The 19,396-nt window shown below is 42.9% G+C and overlaps 1 protein-coding gene across 5 annotated transcripts in view; it reads right to left on the bottom strand.

Moving 5' to 3' along the window:
- LOC147897970 (uncharacterized) overlaps positions 1-19,396 on the bottom strand; it is a 196,590-nt gene that overhangs the window by 162,547 nt on the left and 14,647 nt on the right. For all 5 annotated transcript variants that reach the window (XM_087380521.1, XM_087380520.1, XM_087380524.1 and 2 more), the window contains exon 5: positions 8,810-8,885. In XM_087380521.1, the coding sequence (XP_087236647.1) occupies positions 8,810-8,885 (76 nt within the window). The remainder of the gene's footprint in view (positions 1-8,809; positions 8,886-19,396) is intronic.

Below are 19,396 nucleotides of genomic sequence, written 5' to 3'. Positions count from 1 at the left end.
CTGCTTGTGCGCACATGTACACTTGCAAGTACGGACGGTGCACGACTAGTACTGCGTAGGAACTGCAGTATGGTGTAGGGCAGCTGGGCATGGTATGGACGTACGAAACATCCCACAAAAGTTGTCCGGGCCTGTTCACGGGCTGATGTACGACAGGTTGTATGGCTGGAGCTTGCTTCTTGTCCTTAGGAAAAAGATGATGTGAAAGGAGTGTTGGAATATGAAGCCAAAGTGAGTCTAAAATGAGTGTTCTAGGTGTGTTTTATAGTCTAGTGAGTCCTAGACATGCCACATGTCATATTTGGAGTTATCCCATATACACTATGGCTTTCTAGAGTCTAGTGTCACACTATATAGTGTTGTACTTGTCTATTGTCTATTATATCAGTCAACATCAAGCTATTTGGTATCATGTGAGCCATAGCTTTCATTTTCTTTCCATTTCATTTCCATTATGCTTATTATCTTTCCTTTCCATTCCTAGTGTTAGCTTGCTTCTCTCCCTACCACTATGATCTTTCATGTGGTATCAGAGCCATGTTCCTAGCCCTGCACTCTCTTTCCCTTTCCCTTCCAAGAGGTTGAGGTGAGGGAGGCCAATGAAGCTACTCTCCCTCCTCCTCCTTGGAAGGCTGTCCTCTTCTCTCCTTCCTTGAGCTCTCTTCTCCACGCTATCATTTGCCATCTCTCTTCTCCTTTCTTCAGTTACATCTTTTTGTGACCTGCGGACAATGTGATGCTTCTATCCGGATCTAGAAGCAGAATCACGGCTTTGTGTCTTCCGCAAAGTTGTAGAGGACCTTGAGTACTACAAATTTTGTTTTATAATCATTGCAATTTGCGTATTCTATGAAAAGACATTCTCTTGGAGCTGCTGCCCGCAAGTTGGTGCCCGTATTCTTCCCGTCATTCTCTTGGAGCTGCTGTCCTTCTACTTCTGTTTGCCATGAAGAAGTTCCAGACTTGCTCCAGCTCATGAAGAACTTATCACGGTGATCTTTCCATAGTTACACTTGCATTTCTACTCTTTTCCAGCCATGGAGTCTTCCAAATCAACTACCATTTCGTTCGAGAATTTTAATGGTAAGAATTTCCCTACATGGCAAACAAAGATGCGTCTTGTACTTATGAAAGATGGAGTGTGGAATGTTGTGCGTGGCAAGGAGAAAAAGCCACAATCAGATGAAAAGAAAATTGCACAGTGGGAGAATCTGAATAACAAAGCTCTTTCTCTCATTAATTTGGGGTTGGGTGATGACGTTATTCATCATTTTGATTTTGATTCCACTGCTCATGACTTATGGGATAAGTTTGAAGAATTGTTCGACAACAAAATCATCAATTCAAAGGTATTCCTCAGACAAGAATTCTTCAAGTTGCAAATGAAGCATGAAGACTCTCTTCTTACTCACTTGAATCATATGGAATCCCCTGTCACTCAGCTTGCTAGTTTGAAGGCCCCTGTAGGGGAAGATGATCAAGTTGTTGTGCTCCTCTCGAGCATTGAGGAAAATTCTAAGTACCGAGAGATCATACCAGCATTGCGTGTGACACAAACGGGTTATCATGATATGGTTTCTATGCTTATTGATCATGACAGATGGTATGCCGACACTCCCGACTCCACTATACTGTACTCCAAGGGCAAAGGCAAAGGCAAATTCAAGCCTTTCAAATGCAATCACTGTGGGAAGCTTGGTCACACCGAGGATCGTTGCTTCCAGAAGCTTGCCAAGCAACAACACAAGGATCATGTCAACTTGGTTGGGGCTGCAACAAGTGAAGACGAAGAAGAAGACGATGCTTCGACACCGACTCATGCTCTTACTGCAGACATCAAAGATCTCTCTCTCTATTCAGAGGTCTATGTACCTGATGATTGGGACTTTTGTTTCTGATCTATTTTTATTATTCCTACAGCTTGATGTATTTTGGGGTCCTCTACCCTGAGTAGTCCCCCTAAAATGATATGTATTGAGTGTTGGTTTTCATTGAGTCTAAAGGTCCTCTGCCTTGGATAGTCCTCCTAAAAAGATGTATTGGTTTTCCTATTTTTGTGTGTGGCTTCCTAACATGTCCTGTTATGAAGCCAAGGGGGGATGTACTGTGGGAGCCATATGTATTGGCTTTGATAGGTCTCGTTATCAAGCCTGGCCGAGTTTCAGGATGTTGGTGTATTCCTAGACCTATGAGCTAGTCATGTAGCCATGCTATAACGCGAGCCTCTGAGCATGTTGAGTCTCAAGCCATGAGAGTGCTTGGATCAACCTCTGAACACGCTCAGACTTTAGCCTCTGAGTTACATAGGGTGCACAGTTTGATGACCGTCATTGTCATGTTCTATTCTTGGTTCCATTCCAGTAGTCTCTCACCTTGCCTTCATGGGGGGGTGTTGGAATATGAAGCCAAAGTGAGTCTAAAATGAGTGTTCTAGGTGTGTTTTATAGTCTAGACATTGAGTCCTAGACATGCCACATGTCATATTGGGAGTTATCCCATACACACTATGGCTTTCTAGAGTCTAGTGTCACACTATATAGTGTTGTAGGTCTATTGTCTATTATATCAGTCAACATCAAGCTATTTGGTATCATGTGAGTACTTGTCCATTGCTTTCATTTTCTTTCCATTTCATTTCCATTATGCTTGTTATCTTTTCTTTCCATTCCTAGTGTTAGCTTGCTTCTCTCCCTACCACTATGATCTTTCAAGGAGGTGGGATTGGAGGATGTTTTCATATGAGGTCATCTGTATAGACCCAAAAAAGGTCCTCTCTCCACGGCGCTATCTCTAAGGTGCAACCTGCTAGCTTCACACTAAAGCAGGGAAGGAAAAGGGGAGAGAAAGGGAAGAGAAATAAGGGCAAAAGGAGAGAGAAATGAGTCTAGTAAAGATGGAAAGAAAGGGAAGGGAGGCAGGGAAGGAAAAAGAGAGGATTTGAGGAAGAAGAAGAGGCTGCCAACAAAGGAAAGGAAAAAAGGAGGGGAAATAAGATAGAAAAGCAAGAAGGAAAGGCACAAAAATGGTGAGGATTCGAGCAGAAAAAGATGGAAGGGGAGGTGTGGACAGAAGGGAGCCCCCCCAAGAAGGCTGCAATTTGGCGGCACCACAACAGGCCCAAAAACAAGGTGGAAAGGGGCGGAGGAGTGGGGGGAGCAGAAAATGCCTAAGAACCCTAGTGGAAGAAAGAAAAGGGGGGGATAAAGGAGGGACTGTTGGAATATGAAGCCAAAGTGAGTCTAAAATGAGTGTTCTAGGTGGTCTAGGTGTGGTTTTATAGTCTAGTGAGTCCTAGACATGCCACATGTCATATTGGGAGATATCCCATAGACATTGTGACTTTCTAAAGTCTAGTGGCACACTTTATAGTGTTGTACTTGTCTATTGTCTATAACATCAGTCAACATCAAGCTCTTTTGGTATCATGTGAGTACTTGTCCATTGCTTTCATTTTCTTTCCATTTCATTTCCATTATGCTTGTTATCTTTCCTTTCCATTCCTAGTTTTAGCTTGCTTCTCTCCCTACCACTATGATCTTTCATGTGGTATCAGAGCCATGTTCCTAGCCCTGCTCTCTCTTTCCCTTTCCCTTCCAAGAGGTTGAGGTGAGGGAGGCCAATGAAGCTACTCTATCTCATCCTCCTTGGAAGGCTGCCCTCTTCTCTTCTTCCTTGATATCTCTTCTCCTCCTACCCAAGCCTCATCAACGGGAGCTGACTTGGAGCTGATTTACCTCGCTAGCAACAACTACCCCTTCTTCAACCCAAAATGCCTCGCCAATGGTCTCTTCATTTGCCTCGCCATTAACCGTCTTGGTAGTTTCGCCCCCAACTGCTCCAGCCCACTGCAAACAAACCGTACAGCCCGCTATAAGCAGGCTGTACAGTCTGTACGGACTGTTTTTGTGCAGTCCCGTCTGCCCGTACCAGCCTACCCGCCTGCCTACACCTACTGCTCCAGCCTCAAAATGCATGCCCAACAGTAGCTGCTTCTGTCCTCGCCATCAGCCTTGGGATTGCTGCCAAGCTGCTGCTCCTATGCCCAACATTCTCTTGGAGTTGCTACCCGCAAGTTGGTGCCCGTATTCTGCCCGTCATTCTCTTGGAGCTGCTGTCCTTCTACTTCTGTCTGCCATGAAGAAGTTCTAGACTTGCTCCAGCTCATGAAGAACTTATCAAGGTGATCTTTCCATAGTTACACTTGCATTTCTACTCTTTTCCAGCCATGGAGTCTTCCAAATCAACTACAATTTAGTTCGAGAAGTTTAATGGTAAGAATTTTCCTACATGGCAAACAAAGATGCGTCTTGTACTTATGAAAGATGGAGTGTGGAATGTTGTACGTGGCAAGGAGAAAAAGCCACAATCAGATGAAAAGAAAATTGCACACTGGGAGAATCTGAATGACAAAGCTCTTTCTCTCATTGGTTTGGGGTTGGGTGATGACATTATTTATCATTTTGATTTTGACTCCACTGCTAATGACTTATGGACTAAGTTTGAAGAATTGTTTGGCAACAAAATCATCAATTCAAAGGCATTTCTCAGACAGGAATTCTTCAAGTTGCAAATGAAGCATGAAGACTCTCTTCTTGCTCACCTGAATCATATAGAATCCCCTGTCACTCAGCTTGCTAGTCTGAAGGCCCCTGTAGGGGAAGATGATCAAGTTGTTGTGCTCCTCTCGAGCATTGAGGAAAATTCTAAGTACCGAGAGATCATACCAGCATTGCGTGTGACACAAACGGGTTATCATGATATGGTTTCTATGCTTATTGATCATGACAGATGGTATGCCGACACTCCCGACTCCACTATACTGTACTCCAAGGGCAAAGGCAAATTCAAGCCTTTCAAATGCAATCACTGTGGGAAGCTTGGTCACACCGAGGATCGTTGCTTTCAGAAGCTTGCCAAGCAACAACACAAGGATCATGTCAACTTGGTTGGGGTTGCAACAAGTAAAGACGAAGAAGAAGACGATGCTTTGACACGGACTCATGCTCTTACTGCCAACATCAGAGATCTCTCTCTCTATTTAGAGGTCTATGTACCTGATGATCGGGACTTTTGTTTCTGATCTATTTTTATTATTCCTACAGCTTGATGTATTTTGGGGTCCTCTACCCTGAGTAGTCCCCCTAAAATGATATGTATTGAGTGTTTGGTTTTCATTGAGTCTAAAGGTCCTCTGCCTTGGATAGTCCTCCTAAAAAGATGTTAGAAATCTAGCATGGTATCATACTAAACTAAAACATGGAGAAGAGTGCAAGAGGAATGAAGCAAACACTGAGAGTGATTTTCATTGATGTGACCCCTGAATAAATAGGGCCAAGTATAAGACATTGAGCAAGAGTGCTTATGGGATAAATGTAGAGGTGCCACATGGCACACACTCAAGACTCAAGACAAAACTGAAACTAGACAAATGTAGACTAGAGAAATAGTACACCTAGTGTGCACTTATCTCCAACACCCTCCTTAAGTGGACACTAGGAGGAAGACAGACATAAAGACCGATAGACTGAGAGACAAGACAGAAGACATGATAGACAAAGATCCCGAGACACCCCTCCTCAAGTAATATCCTCATATGGGTCCACAAGGGTAGGGACAAGATGGATCTAAAACAAAACACAGTCAGATTGATAGACAAGTAGACAGACATACAAGACTAGATAGATAGAAGACTGACTGTAGACAAACAGATAGACCTTGGAGACATTCCCCCCTCAAGGGCAAACTCTTGGGTAGGGACAAGAGAGAAGCCAGCGATGGGCTAGACGCAGCGTAGGCCTTGCTGGAAATGAAGAGGCAGAGGCGCAGAAAGGGGCGCGGTCCAGGAGGTGCAGGCAGCGCGAGCTCCAAAGCAATGCCGTAGGGAAGACGTGGGCAGCTCTTCAGCATGAACAGGGGCGGCAGCTCACAGGCGATCTCCATGGTTCGCAGCAGCAAGACCTTGAGCTTGAGCATCAAGGGAGAAGATGGCGCATATTTTTTTTGCAGCAAGCTGGAGCAGAAGCAGCACGAACAGCAGCTGGAGAGGTGCGGCCTGTTGAAAGAGGTGAGCGCAGCAATGGCGGGCAGAACTGAGCAAGAACAGCAGCGGCTGGCAGAAATGGCATGCAGATCTGGCAGAGAGATGGTGGGGCAGAAAGAGGCGGCCTGATGTGGTGGCACAGAGAATGGCAGGGCAGACAGGAGCAGCCCGTTTCGGAGATGATGGCGACCAGCTGAGCAGGGCAGAAATCTGAGAAGAGATGGCTCCTTCAGCTCACGAATCGGGGTAGAAGCAGAGGATAGCTGGGAGAGGTGCGGCTATGGCTACAACAGACTGAGGGGAGAGAAGAGGGATCTACATGGCTCTGATACCATGTTAGAAATCTAGCATGGTATCATACTAAACTAAAACATGGAGAAGAGTGCAAGAGGAATGAAGCAAACACTGAGAGTGATTTTCATTGATGTGACCCTTGAATAAATAGGGCCAAGTACAAGACATTGAGCAAGAGTGCTTATGGGATAAATGTAGAGGTGCCACATGGCACACACTCAAGACTCAAGACAAAACTGAAACTAGACAAATGTAGACTAAAGAAATAGTACACCTAGTGTGCACTTATCTCCAACAAAAGATGTATTGGTTTTCCTATTTTTGTGTGTGGCTTCCTAACATGTCTTGTTATGAAGCCAAGGGGGGATATACTGTGGGAGCCATATGTATTGGCTTTGATAGGTCTCGTTATCAGGCCTGGCCGAGTTCCAGGATGTTGGTGTATTCCTAGACCTATGAGCTAGTCATGTAGCCATGCTATAACGTGAGCCTCTGAGCATGTTAAGTCTCAAGCCATGAGAGTGCTTGGATAACCTCTGAACACGCTCAGACTTTAGCCTCTGAGTTACACAGGGTGCACAGTTTGATGACCATCATTGTCATGTTCTATTCTTGGTTCCATTCCAGTAGTCTCTTACCTTGCCTTCATGGGGGGGTGTTGAAATATGAAGCCAAAGTGAGTCTAAAATGAGTGTTCTAGGTGGTCTATGTGTGGTTTTTTAGTCTAGTGAGTCCTAGACATGCCACATGTCATATTGGGAGATATCCCATAGACATTGTGACTTTCTTTTTTTTTTTTGCAAAAAGAGACTTCTATTAAGTATTAAAGAAAACCGTTAGAGCAAGCTCCATACGGGATACATCATGCAATGCATGAAAAGATCAAGAGCCAAAAAGAAAGGATTGAGGCTGATAGTGCCATCTCAATCCGGTAGAAACCTCCGAGAAAAAGGGAGAACCCCTCCAAACTCGAAGAAATATAGTCTTCTAGAAGAGGCTGCCCGTGAAGGGCCCTGCATGCTAGCCCATATGGCTATCAAAGTGTAGACCGTGTCAGTCCAAATACCTGTGAACACCTGTGATGGGTGTATCTGGGTGCCATCCAAGGCCTTTGTACATCTGGCTCTCCAAATGTGCCAAGAGGAAATGCTAGCCAAAATCTCCCAAGAGGTGTCCACTGAAGCATGAGAAGCTCTGAAGGGAGTAAGTGGTACATCCTGAAGAGAGCAGGGCTCTATCACCTGCCGGCCGACCGAGAGTGCCCAAGAAGAAGGCTCATCCTCATAAAACACCTGGGGCCCAGTAAGGGATAACCATGCGACCGAGCCCCAAGTCATGAAGAAAGGGAAAGTATGAAAGATGCTGAGTATCCGAGCAACCCCATTCCAAACGGTCCTCGCCTGACTGCAGTCCCAAAGGCAATGTCGCACTGACTCCTCTGCAGAATGACAGCGAGGACAAGTGGGATCAGCCCCAAATCGTGATCTCCACAGGTTCACTGCAATCCCTCCATGAATAGAAAGCCAAAAGAAAAGAGTGATCTTTCTATTTCTGAGGGATTTCCAGAGCCTCCTCTAGAAATTTCTACGCAAATCTGCGGTGATGAAGAAGCTTTCCCAATGGGGGGCTCTGGAGGGAATCCAACCCCTACTGTTCAGCTGAAATCTCCTGGCATTACCAACCGTGAAACGAAAGAAGGGAACCCCCCTCTCTCGGTGCCCATGGTCTATCCACTCCCACTCTCCTGAGTCCCACTGCAAGCACCTAATAGGTGCACCTCCATATAACCACAACCTCCAGGATCCCAAGGCCAAGAGCAGAGGGTCGGGGTCTAAGTACCACTGCAAGCCCGCCCCATGGTCCACAAAACCAGCAATCCTGACAGGCTGAAAGGCAACCTCTAGAAGAATATACATTGTGACTTTCTAGAGTCTAGTGGCACACTATATAGTGTTGTACTTGTCTATTGTCTATCACATCAGTCAACATCAAGCTCTTTTGGTATCATGTGAGTACTTGTCCATTGCTTTCATTTCATTTCCATTATGCTTGTTATCTTTCCTTTCCATTCCTAGTGTTAGCTTGCTTCTCTCCCTACCACTATGATCTTTCAGGGACAAGAGCTGAGAGGTAGAGGAAGAGGAGAGGCACGGAAGGGGCATGTAAACAGCAGCTCAAGGACTTTCATTTGTAGCACCTGATTGCAAAAGGGGAGGTTGGAGGGGCGGGGGTGGTGAGACAAAGTTGAGGGCATTAGAGGGAGCTAGATTGTAGGAGCTTGGAGGAGGGGACCATGAAGTTTGGAGCCAAGATAAAGAAGACTAACCAGCTTCTATGTACAATAGACCAATCACTTACCCACATAGGTTGAGCAAGGTGCTTTTCAGAAGCAAACAGTGGATTGAGTTCCCCCCCTTAAAAAGAATAAATGAATTACGTACATCATTAAGAATTGAAATTTTCATCCATCATTACCAGATTTTGCCTCCTCTTCAACTCTGCCATGTCAAAATTTGCACTTTGCTCTAGTTTTGCAATTTTCTTTTCCAGCCTGTTTGATTGGAAGCAACTAATAGTTGAATTAGAAGTGGCTCATTATGTAAAAGTGCAGCCTTAATTTTGAGTATTTACAACTAGAAATCCCTCTCTCTCTCTCTCTCCACTACACACACACACACACACTTTTTTTTTGGGTGAAATTCATGTGTTCTTATATTACAAGAAACAATCCCCAAGAAAGAGACATGTAATTACAACATCAAGAAATCTTATTGTAAGACAAGAAAGCATGATAATCCTATGCATGTAGGCAGTCAAAGAAAGATTGCCGTATGATGCCCGGAAGAAGTGATACTTAGCCACTCCTTCCATAGAGTCCATAGTGCCCAATAGCAAACCCAATGAAAGAGAAGCTCAACAAGGCGAGCACCAAAGAACCTAATAGCTTGTCGAAGTGAGCACTAGGGAAGCGAGCTCAAAGTCACTGTTGTAGCCTAAACAAGAAATTCTATGAGTCAGCAGGGCAATGCCAAAATAAATCACGCATAGACTCCCACAAAGATAACATCTGTGACAAGTGGCCGTAGCAAAAGGTGACGAGCCAATGTTTAGGTGTATGGAGACACATGTCTCTATCCGCCTACTTGTCACTGATAGGCGGAGCACACCATGGTGACCAATAAGCGGGACATGCAACTTTTCTTCACACATTATAGATGTAGTTGTTTTGTTGTTCCTAGTTAGTCTATGTTGTATTGGGGAGATTCTTACTTAGAAGAACAAGAAGCCTCCTACACCTCCCTCTCTCTTGCTGAGTTTATGCTACCTAATTCATGTCGCTTCCGTAACATGGTATCAAAGCTTCACTCAAGGCATTCACACTCCTGATCTCTCAAAGCTTCACTCAAGGCATTCACACTTCTTTTCATTGTTACATCCAGATGTATTTGATTATGTATGATTAGACTTAGGATTCAGCACGGGTGATGATGCTCGTTTCAGTAGCTCCACCCTTACTGTGATTTGTATCAGGTTTTCTTTCAGTCTCATAGACCCATCGGTCTTCCGAATACTCTAATCAAATTTCTTTCTTTCCTTACTTTCTCACCACATCCACTTCACCTTCCGAGCATCTGTGGAGATCTCATCCACAAGCTTGTGGAGCTTCGATTTTGTGAGGTGCAATTTTCTTCTTCAGATTTGCAGTAGTGCACGCTATAGGGAGTGTAGCAGACTTCTGTGATGACAAGAAGTGTGGTGAGTGATTGTGGTTCCAGCCTATTGAAAGCTCATATCCACAGCTATTGTGGGGTGTCGACACTTTGCATCCATAGCTAGTGTGGAGTGCTGGAATCTCATATACACAGACATTGTGGAGTGTTAGAAGGATTCTACACTACAAACAGAAGTGCAATAGTCTGTTGTCCTCAGATGAAGGTTGTTTTCGTATTTCGACACAAGTTGAACATCAAGATCTTGAAAGTGACAACGAACAAAGAAAACGAGGAACATTAGCTGAAACTCAACAAAAGTGTAGCAACAAAGGCCAAAGGCAGTGCACAAGAAGTGAAGAACAACACTACAAGAGCAGCGGCAAGCATAGGGGGAGCAACAAGAGGTAACATATTAGCAATAGCAATAGCAGCGACACCCCTTTGCTTCCCTAGAGCCCATAAGATAACACTTCCAGAATTTTGTAGACTGTGGGTTGTCCAGGGTTTCCTTTTTGCAGTGTTTGCTGTCTATAACCCTGTGGAACAAGCTGCCTTGCTTCTATGGCTCAGTAATGAGCTTTTTTGCTTGTGGAATAGATGGAACATCCCCATACAGTGCAAAACGATCTGCTTTTGTTCTTATCTGGCCAAGAAGATTTATCCCTTTGAAGCAGAGGCACGGACTAATGCTTTGCAATGATATATGCACGTTGGAATTTCTGCAAGCAGTTTTGTGACAGTCTAGAACACTAAAATTTTTCTTTTTCAACATTGGGAGCTTCGAATTGATCTCTATCAGGCTGTCAAAAATTTTCACTAAATATTCTAGCCTTCCCCGAAGCTAGAAGATCATTTGGGAAGAGGCCGTTGTCACTACATTGCCATCTACAGTGGCTGGAATTGTTGCAAAAATTATTGCCTTGTCATTTTGGAAGGTCACCTACATCGTGTGGAAGTACCATAGAGCTTGGGTATGAATTCTACATCATTGTGCATCATATCTGGGAGCTAATGCAAGTTCTAGAGCAGCAGAAGTGATCATTTTACCTCATTCAGTTCATGCTACAATTATAGTGCAATTGCCAATTTTGGGACAGTTTTGGCAGCATGCCTTTGAATGTTTTTGGGATTCCCTGACATTGACGCAAAATGCAGTTGAATGCATGGTATATGCAGAGATATAAAGGCTTAATTTCAGTCCATCTTGAATACTTTGTTTATGCTCAGCTGGAGTATTCTGTGAATGCATTTGACCACTTACTGAAGGTGATTTTAGAGTGGTACTTGCTGGAAATTGTGGACAGCATATACCCCAGGCCGGTGCTGCCCCACTTGCATAGTTTATGCTCAGCTTGAGCAGAGTTTTGCATGCATTTGTTACAGTGAATGCACAAGGAATTTGTGCAGAAAAATTGGGCTTGTTTGTCCTTTTGTATTTGCTGATTTAAGCAGCAAATTGTATCAGCCTTTAAGAGGAAGCGTTTCAAGATCTTTTGCAGATTTTGTGCATTTCTAAATGGCACGTGAGTCATCTATGAATGTATCAGTCCTTATGGGTGAGAAGATCGGGAAGAACAATTACCTAGCATGGCGTTTCTGCATAAAGAATTTCATAATTGGCAAGGATTTGTGGGATATTGTCGATGGGACTGAAGTTAAAACCGAGGAATTGGATGGATCCCAGGTTCACCCCTCTCAGACATTGACCTATATATGGACTGATACTATATATACCTTGATGGCCATTTGGGCGAGCAGGCAAGGGTTATCGAGAGCAGCCTCTGCTACGAGGGACATTTTTTTCAGAGTATGGAGGGGATTCGCCTTTCTTCTACGACTTCAGCATCCTCGCAGAGGTTCCCGCTGGCGAGAAAAAAGTCGAGCTCTAGCAACAAGTATTCATGTCTCAAGTATCCAAGCTTGGCTATGGTCAAAGAGTAAGTTCACATCGTCTTTTGCATCTCATTGCGCACACATATCTTACTCACAAACTCCCTATTCCTGTTACAGGTCATAGGAATGCTGCATTTCACCAACCTTAACACACAACTTGTGGAATATCATGAGAAGTGCTCTTGGTCATCCTTATTGCTACACCTGTGCCTCCATCCAGTAGGTTCCAATCCTCAAAGGACGCATTTTCCTCCGAGACGGCTCTGATGTGGCTGTCACTATTCGTGACGCACATGTCCACAATTTGCTTATGAGTGTAGGAAGAAGCAAGCAGATATATGCTTGAGAAAGATCCCATAGGGTAACTATGCATAAAGTGATCAATCTCATGCAGGAAATCTATTGGCTATTCAGCATGTATTCGGTATTATGCAAAAGTCAAATGAGAAGTGGCATATGGATTCAGGAGCATCCAACCACATGAGTCCTCAAGTTGATTGGTTTGAAAGCATGCAATCCATTATGCAAGCATCTTATTGTATACAGGGGATGACAATTACACATACTGGGAATATACCCATAGAGTTGGAAGGTGGAGCTAAGTAGACGCTTTGTGAGGTTATGTATGTACCAAGTATCACGAAGAACCTTGTGTTAGTAGGACAAATGACCAAAAGAGATTTGGAAGTTCAGATTAATAAACATGGATGCACACTCTTGGATACACAGCAGAACATGTGTGTACTCAATCACGGAAAGAAAGTTAGCTGCTTGTTTAAGTTGAACGCCAATATGCCCAAGGAACGAAAGGATCATTTAGCCAAGCTACATGCTGAAATTTCAGATCTTGAAATGTGACACAAGCGCATTGGTCACATGAACTACTAGTGATTGCAAGGTCTCTCAGGGTTCAGGAGTTGGTACAGTTGTACTGCAGTTCAAGGTGCTTGGGCCATCATGTGTATGCAGTGCTTGCCAGTTTGCCAAGCAAGCAAGGAAGCCATTTCCTACTGATGGAAAGAGAGCACGGAAGGTTCTTGAACTTATTCATTCAGATGTATGGACAGCTTCCTAGCCGCCTAGCATGAGGGGGCTGAAATAAATTGTCTCATTCATTCACAATTACTTTTGCGAAAGACCTGGGTTTATTTCTTGTGTGATAAGTCTGACGGATTCAAAATGTTTCAACAGTTTAGAGCCATGGTTGTGTGTGAAACCGAACTGTGAATCATAACCATCCGTTTGGATGGAGGGGGAGAATATATGTCTAAAGAGTTTACTGCATATTTATAGCAGCATGGCATTCAACAACAAGTTTCATGCACATACACATTCAAACAGAATGGTGTGACAAAAAGGAAAAATCACAGCATTGCAGAAGTAGGGCGTGCGTTGTTAAATGAACAGAATGCCTATAGTGACAGTGCATAATAAGACACTGGAGGAAGTTTATTCATAGAAAAAGCCAGATGTATTCCATCTTAAATCTTTGGGTGTATTTGCTATATTCATGTACCAGATGAAAAGAGGAAGAAGTTAGATCCATAGGCTGGAAAAAACATCTTTGTTGGTTACACATCAGAGTCTAAGAGGTACAGATGTTATAATCTGGTCACCACGGGAGCTATGGATTAGTAGAGATGGTGTTTCCCATGAGCTTAGTAGCAGGTATAAGCCAGAGGTTGTTATGTCACATACATTCATGGATATGGCTAGAACTCAAGTGCAGGGACAGACGCATGAAGAGGTTACATCCGGGTCAGGAAGTGGAGTCACTACCATACAAACGATGAACCCATGGTCAAGCCAGCTAAGGGCAAATGCAAGAAGCACATGAATGCTTTGAAATGTAAAAAGTATGGCTGATATTACAGCAGCAAATCAGCTTTAAAACCATGATTTTACTGGCTCCACGTCAGTGCCAAACAGTCTACATTCCCATGCTCAAGGAAGCACTAATGCTCAGCCACATGATGCTGAGTTTTGTGACATCACGGGCTACTATTTTGAGCAGCAAATTGGCCTAAAACCTCATGCTCAAAGTACGTCGAAAAGCACTTTACCTCGCAGGTCGATTTGGGTGAGATACCCAATGGAGAGACCCACTTATGACAAATTTGCAGCAATACACCAAGAACCCGAGAAGTTTGAGGATGCCATTAAGCAGCCACAATGGATACAAGTCATGGATGAGAAGATGCATGCCTTAGAGCAGCAGCAAGAGACATAGTCGTTGACTTGCTTATGGGCAAGAATGTCATCATGTACAAATGAGTTTACAAGGTGAAAACATGCATTCTTGACATCCATCTGATGCATGTTTCAACCATTAGCTGTAGCTAATGCAACCACAATTGTCCTATGCTGACGATTCCTTCTTCACTCACCAGAATACTAAGAGAGATTTTTATTGCCTTAAGCGTACATTATCTGTATGTTGGCACCTGGTCTAGAAGTCATTTTTCAAAAATCTAAGCTTCTTCCCTTCCCTGTAAAAGATTGGCATCATATTTTATGGCCTGGGGAAATTGTCTTACTCACACAACTGATGTATCATCTTGGTTACCCTCTGGGATGGACAATCACTCGACACTAGTGAATGGACTAGGTGCTTGAAAAGCTGAAGAAGAAATTGGATTACTAGAAGCTGGCAACTTGGCCTTTACAGATCCGTTTTTGCATAGTTTAATCAATTCTAGTTGCCTATATACAAGTTTATTTACTTTTAATGATGCTTACCAAGCAGGATATTTAATCTACCAGCCAAAATGCCAGCAGCCTTACTATCTTGATACAGCTAGTTAATGACATGCTGCATTTTGTCCCCAAAGCCCAACAATCGCATAATCTGCAAGATGAAATCTAATTGTACAATATCAAAAGCTTTAGCAATATCCACTTGCAATAAGAAAAGATCTTGCTCAATATACTTAGTAGTCAACCCCCACATAGGCATTGGTAATATTATCTGTAATATTTCTGCGGGAAATGAGCCCATATTGGGTAGGGTGTAGACCCTCATGCCAAAAACTTTGATATGACTCATTATCATCTTTGCAACCAGCTTATAGATGACAGGCATGCGTGTGATGGGGGCCTCCAAACTCACACAAGTGTGTCTTGGGGAATAATTTTATCAAGCCTTTCTTCCAACTTGTTGGGCATCTGCTGGGTTTCCCAAGCATGATTAACCATATACAATAGTGCACGTGAAACAACATCCCAACATTATAGAAAGAATCCATTGTAAGACCATCCTAACACCGAGATTTTCATTTGCCACATGATTTGATGGCATCTTTTAATTCTCTATCCTTGAAAGGAGCTTCAATTTGCATGGCTTGTTGAAAAGATGAAATTGGAGTGAAGTTCCTATTATGCAGACGTCACAGCCAATGACGGAGAAACAACATTTCCAAAATGTTTAGCAAAGTCACTAACACATGCCCGAGCAAGTTATGCCCGCCGCGAATGGGTCCAATTACCATCCACATTTTAACACTGTAAATATTATTAGTTTCCCTCTTAAAATGCAAGCCTTTAAAAATTTGCCTAGAAGAGACGCCCTTTCAGTGAAAGCCCTTTGCAGAGCCCTTGTTTCCCAATTCTCAACCTTCCTACAACCATTACATCATAGGAAATGTCTAGCCCGACATAGGCAAGTATATACTTTTGTATATCCAATTGTATAAATTCAGATTTTTGTTGTACTAAAGTTCAAAATGAGAAGTTTTAGCTATTGGGGCTCTTGCACCTGCGTAGGATATTTCGATATACCACCTGGACGAAAAATCAAAGAATTTGTATTTTTGCTAAGGTGATAGAAAAATATATTTTGTAAGACTAGAATATATCCAATCGTACAAATCTAGATGTTTATTGTTCTAAAGTCCAAAATGATAAATTTTAGCAGTTGGGGCTTCCGCACCCATGCAAGATATTTCGATATAGTTGAACAGCTCATCACCACTTGGACGAAAATTCAAAGAATTTGCATGTCCGCTAAGGTGATAGAAAAATATATCTTTGTAAGACTAGAATATATCCAATCGTACAAATTCAGATTTTTGTTGTTCTGAAGTCCAAATGAGAAATTTTAGCTTTTAGGGGTTCTGCACTCGACCCAGGCAAGTAGCCTCATCAAGAGATAATTCCAAGAGTTGGCTGAGTTCTGTCAAGTTCTGACAGGTAATTTTAGCCTTGACAACATCTTCCCAAAGAGTACAATTGTCTTGCTTGCCATACTCACGAATCACATCTTGCATGCGGGTAACAAAAGCAATCCATTTAAAATCAGCATCGATGTGACAGTGTGCCCAAGAGAAGCAGTAACATCATGCACCATATCTTTGTATGCCTCATGCTGAAAATTACTATTATTTATAATAAGCAGCCTTTTATCAAGTAATCTATCATTGTGCACATTAGAAAAGGATAGCTGCAACCAAAGTGGAGCATGATCCAAATGAGGAAAAGCATAATCAGCCCACATATTGCAAGTATATGCATCATACTGATGCACATTAGCCATACGCCAATTATCCAAACGAGCCTGATATGTGGACTGCACATTATGCTGAAACGTATAGCCAAGAAATAAAGCCCGTGCTTCTTTCCAAAGGTTAGCAAGACCGGATTAGAGAAGTAGTTGAGATCACCGCTCTCTCTCCCAGGCAAGCATATGCGTATGACTGGAAGTATTATCTCTCGCTGCAGCACGTTATTGAAAATCCCACATGGGAAAGCATTTTTCCTCCAAGGATATTGTAGCTTGGCCTGCCAAATCAATGCTCTACTATGTGATGATTGCGGGGCATAAAATGAGGAAAACTCATAAATCTGTCCTTGCAAAAGACACTACATAACGATCCGTTGACTATCTCAGTCATTGAAAGCCACAACAGGCTTAAGAGCATGTTTAACAACAAGTATCACTCCAGAAAAGAGTTATCATCCACATTAAAAATATCATATCCTGCAAAATGCCCTGTTCAGCCTGCATAACCATGCTGATTAAGCTCCTGTAAGGCCAATATCAGGCTGCAATCTCCTGACATATGCCCATACAATCTTCCATTTTCGCAGGTCACAGATTCCTTGTACATTGTATGCTAAACACTTTATTGGTACTAGTAGATTATGATTATGCACGGCCAGTAGATTATGCATGGTCAATGTATGACATGGAAGATCCCTCCTAGCTAAGGCTAGTTTTCTCAGGGTTTGCCAACTTTCATTTGAAGTTTTTTCCTTGGATTTTGCCTAGGCTGCATAGGAGAATCGACCATTACCATTGCTAGAAGAAGGGCGTTTGGCCTTTCCTTCATCCTGAATTGTAGGAGCTAGTTTATTGATTTTATTTTTGAGCCCTGAGGACCAAGGGGCATCCTTAGTCTGCACTGAAGCACACATTGCTTCCGGAAGCATCTTGTGCAAACCCATGGGACATTATGAAGCCATGTGGCCATATTTTCGGAAGTGTAAGTTACCCATAAATTAACAATGAGAAAATCATAGTGCTGAGGATCAACTCTATACCATCAATCCAACCGAGCCCGATAAGCAGACTGAGCATTGTGTTGAAATGTGTAACCAGGCATCATAGGTTGTGATTCTTTCCATAGATCAATAAGAGAAAGCTGAGTCAATAACCACGTCTTCATGCAGCGTCGCCAGAGATGGGGTCCCACAGAGGCCAGCATCATGGAGCCACAGGATTTGCTTTTGGTACCTATACCAGCTCAGGATTCCCTGCCTACTTCAGCTGCAGGGTCAGAGCCTGGGAGGTGATTTCCAGCATTACCCTATGGCGGATATGGTGTTCGCGATGTTCTTTTGTCCTTGGGGGCCATTTATGCACGGAGGCTGGCACTCTTGCTTCCATTTGGGCAGAGATTATCTTCACTCTCAGGAGTCAGTGGGAGCGGTGTACAGGCACCTCTTCGGCAGCTTGTGGGAGACTTATATCCTTCATGAGGACATGGGACTGCTCCTTGTTTTTTCATTTGACCCCTTTTGGGATGTCGTGGCATTTTAGACCACCACCATGGCTTTTTTGCCACATTGTTGAGGCTAGGGATAGAGTACTTTCTCTCCCACCTGTTGTATGATTTGTTTTGAATGGAATATATCACTCTTTATTTTAAAAAGAACACTGACATGAATGAAGAAAAAGTACTAGAGGATGCATTTGTTTTACACTTTGATGGATCTTACAAAAAAAGTTAAAATAAAAGTACAGGAGGAATTGTCATTTATGATCCTGGAGGAAAGGAGATTCGAAAAATGGGAATTCAGCTTGAAGCCAGCAGTAATAATGAAGCTGAATATGCAGCCCTCTTCGAAGGTTTGAAAGAATGCATTAGTCTGGGGATAAAGAGACTCATGATTAAGGGAGATGCTCTGTTGGATGTGAAGCAAATTTTAGGTGTCTGGAAGGTTAAGCATGTTCATTTGAAGAGATCGATAGGCGCGGTGAAGAAACTGTTAAATCAATTGGATGCCTGGACACTCCAGCATATTGAAAGAGGTAAGAATGTAAATGTACATGATGCTGCGCAGGAAATTACAGCAGCCTATGTTGATGCAATAGGAGTGCAGGAACCCTTATACAAAGGAAGGGAGACATTAGCTTGTGAGGAAAGCTTCCTGTTAACTGGTAAAGTGCCTAAAGAAGTTCCGAAACAAAGAAAATACAGATTTATTAAAAGCTGTACTTCTTATTGTCTGATAGATGATGTTCTTTACATGAAAGGGGCTGATCAGGTGCTCAGAAGAATTCCCTGGCATGAGGAAGTTTTTCATATTCTACAAGCTAATCATGAGGGAGTATGTGGAGGACATTCTTCTTTCAAAAATCATGCTGAGGAAAATACTTACAGAAGGATATGTGTGGCCATCCCTCCAGAGAGACATAAGACATTGGTGCAGGTCATGCCTACAGTGTCAGCAGATGAGTAAGAGGATTTTATATCCAGAACTCAGAAATATCATGTTTGCTTATAATATTTTCGAGAAATGGGGAATAGATGCCATCCGTCTACCCATGACAGCCAAGGGAAATTGTTATATGCTGACAGCTGTGGACTATTTGACGAGATGGGCTGAAGCACGAGCAGTACAGGCTGTCAATGCAAAATCTGTATGTAAATTTGTGTATGAGGATATCTGCTATAGATTTGGTGTACCACTGGAATTGCTTTCTGATAGAGGTCCAGGTTTCAGGAGTGAACTGATGGATTTATTATGTGGTAAGCTGAAGATTAAACACAGATATGCAAGTCCCTATTACCCTCAATGTAATGGGATGAATGAAAAATTTAATGGTGTGTGTACTAATATCATGGGAAAGATTATGAGAACCTATGAGAAGGAGTGGGATCTTGCTTTGCACTGGGCTTTATGGACTTACAGAGTTGCAATAAAAGAAGGCACCCAGTTTTCACCATTTCATCTT

This window comes from Dipteris shenzhenensis, chromosome 10 (genome assembly GCF_047967505.1).
Source record: "Dipteris shenzhenensis isolate YYH24624 ecotype China chromosome 10, Dip_SZ_1.0, whole genome shotgun sequence".
NCBI classification, from domain to species: Eukaryota; Viridiplantae; Streptophyta; class Polypodiopsida; order Gleicheniales; family Dipteridaceae; genus Dipteris; species Dipteris shenzhenensis.
This window is presented reverse-complemented; position numbering and strand designations above follow the sequence as displayed.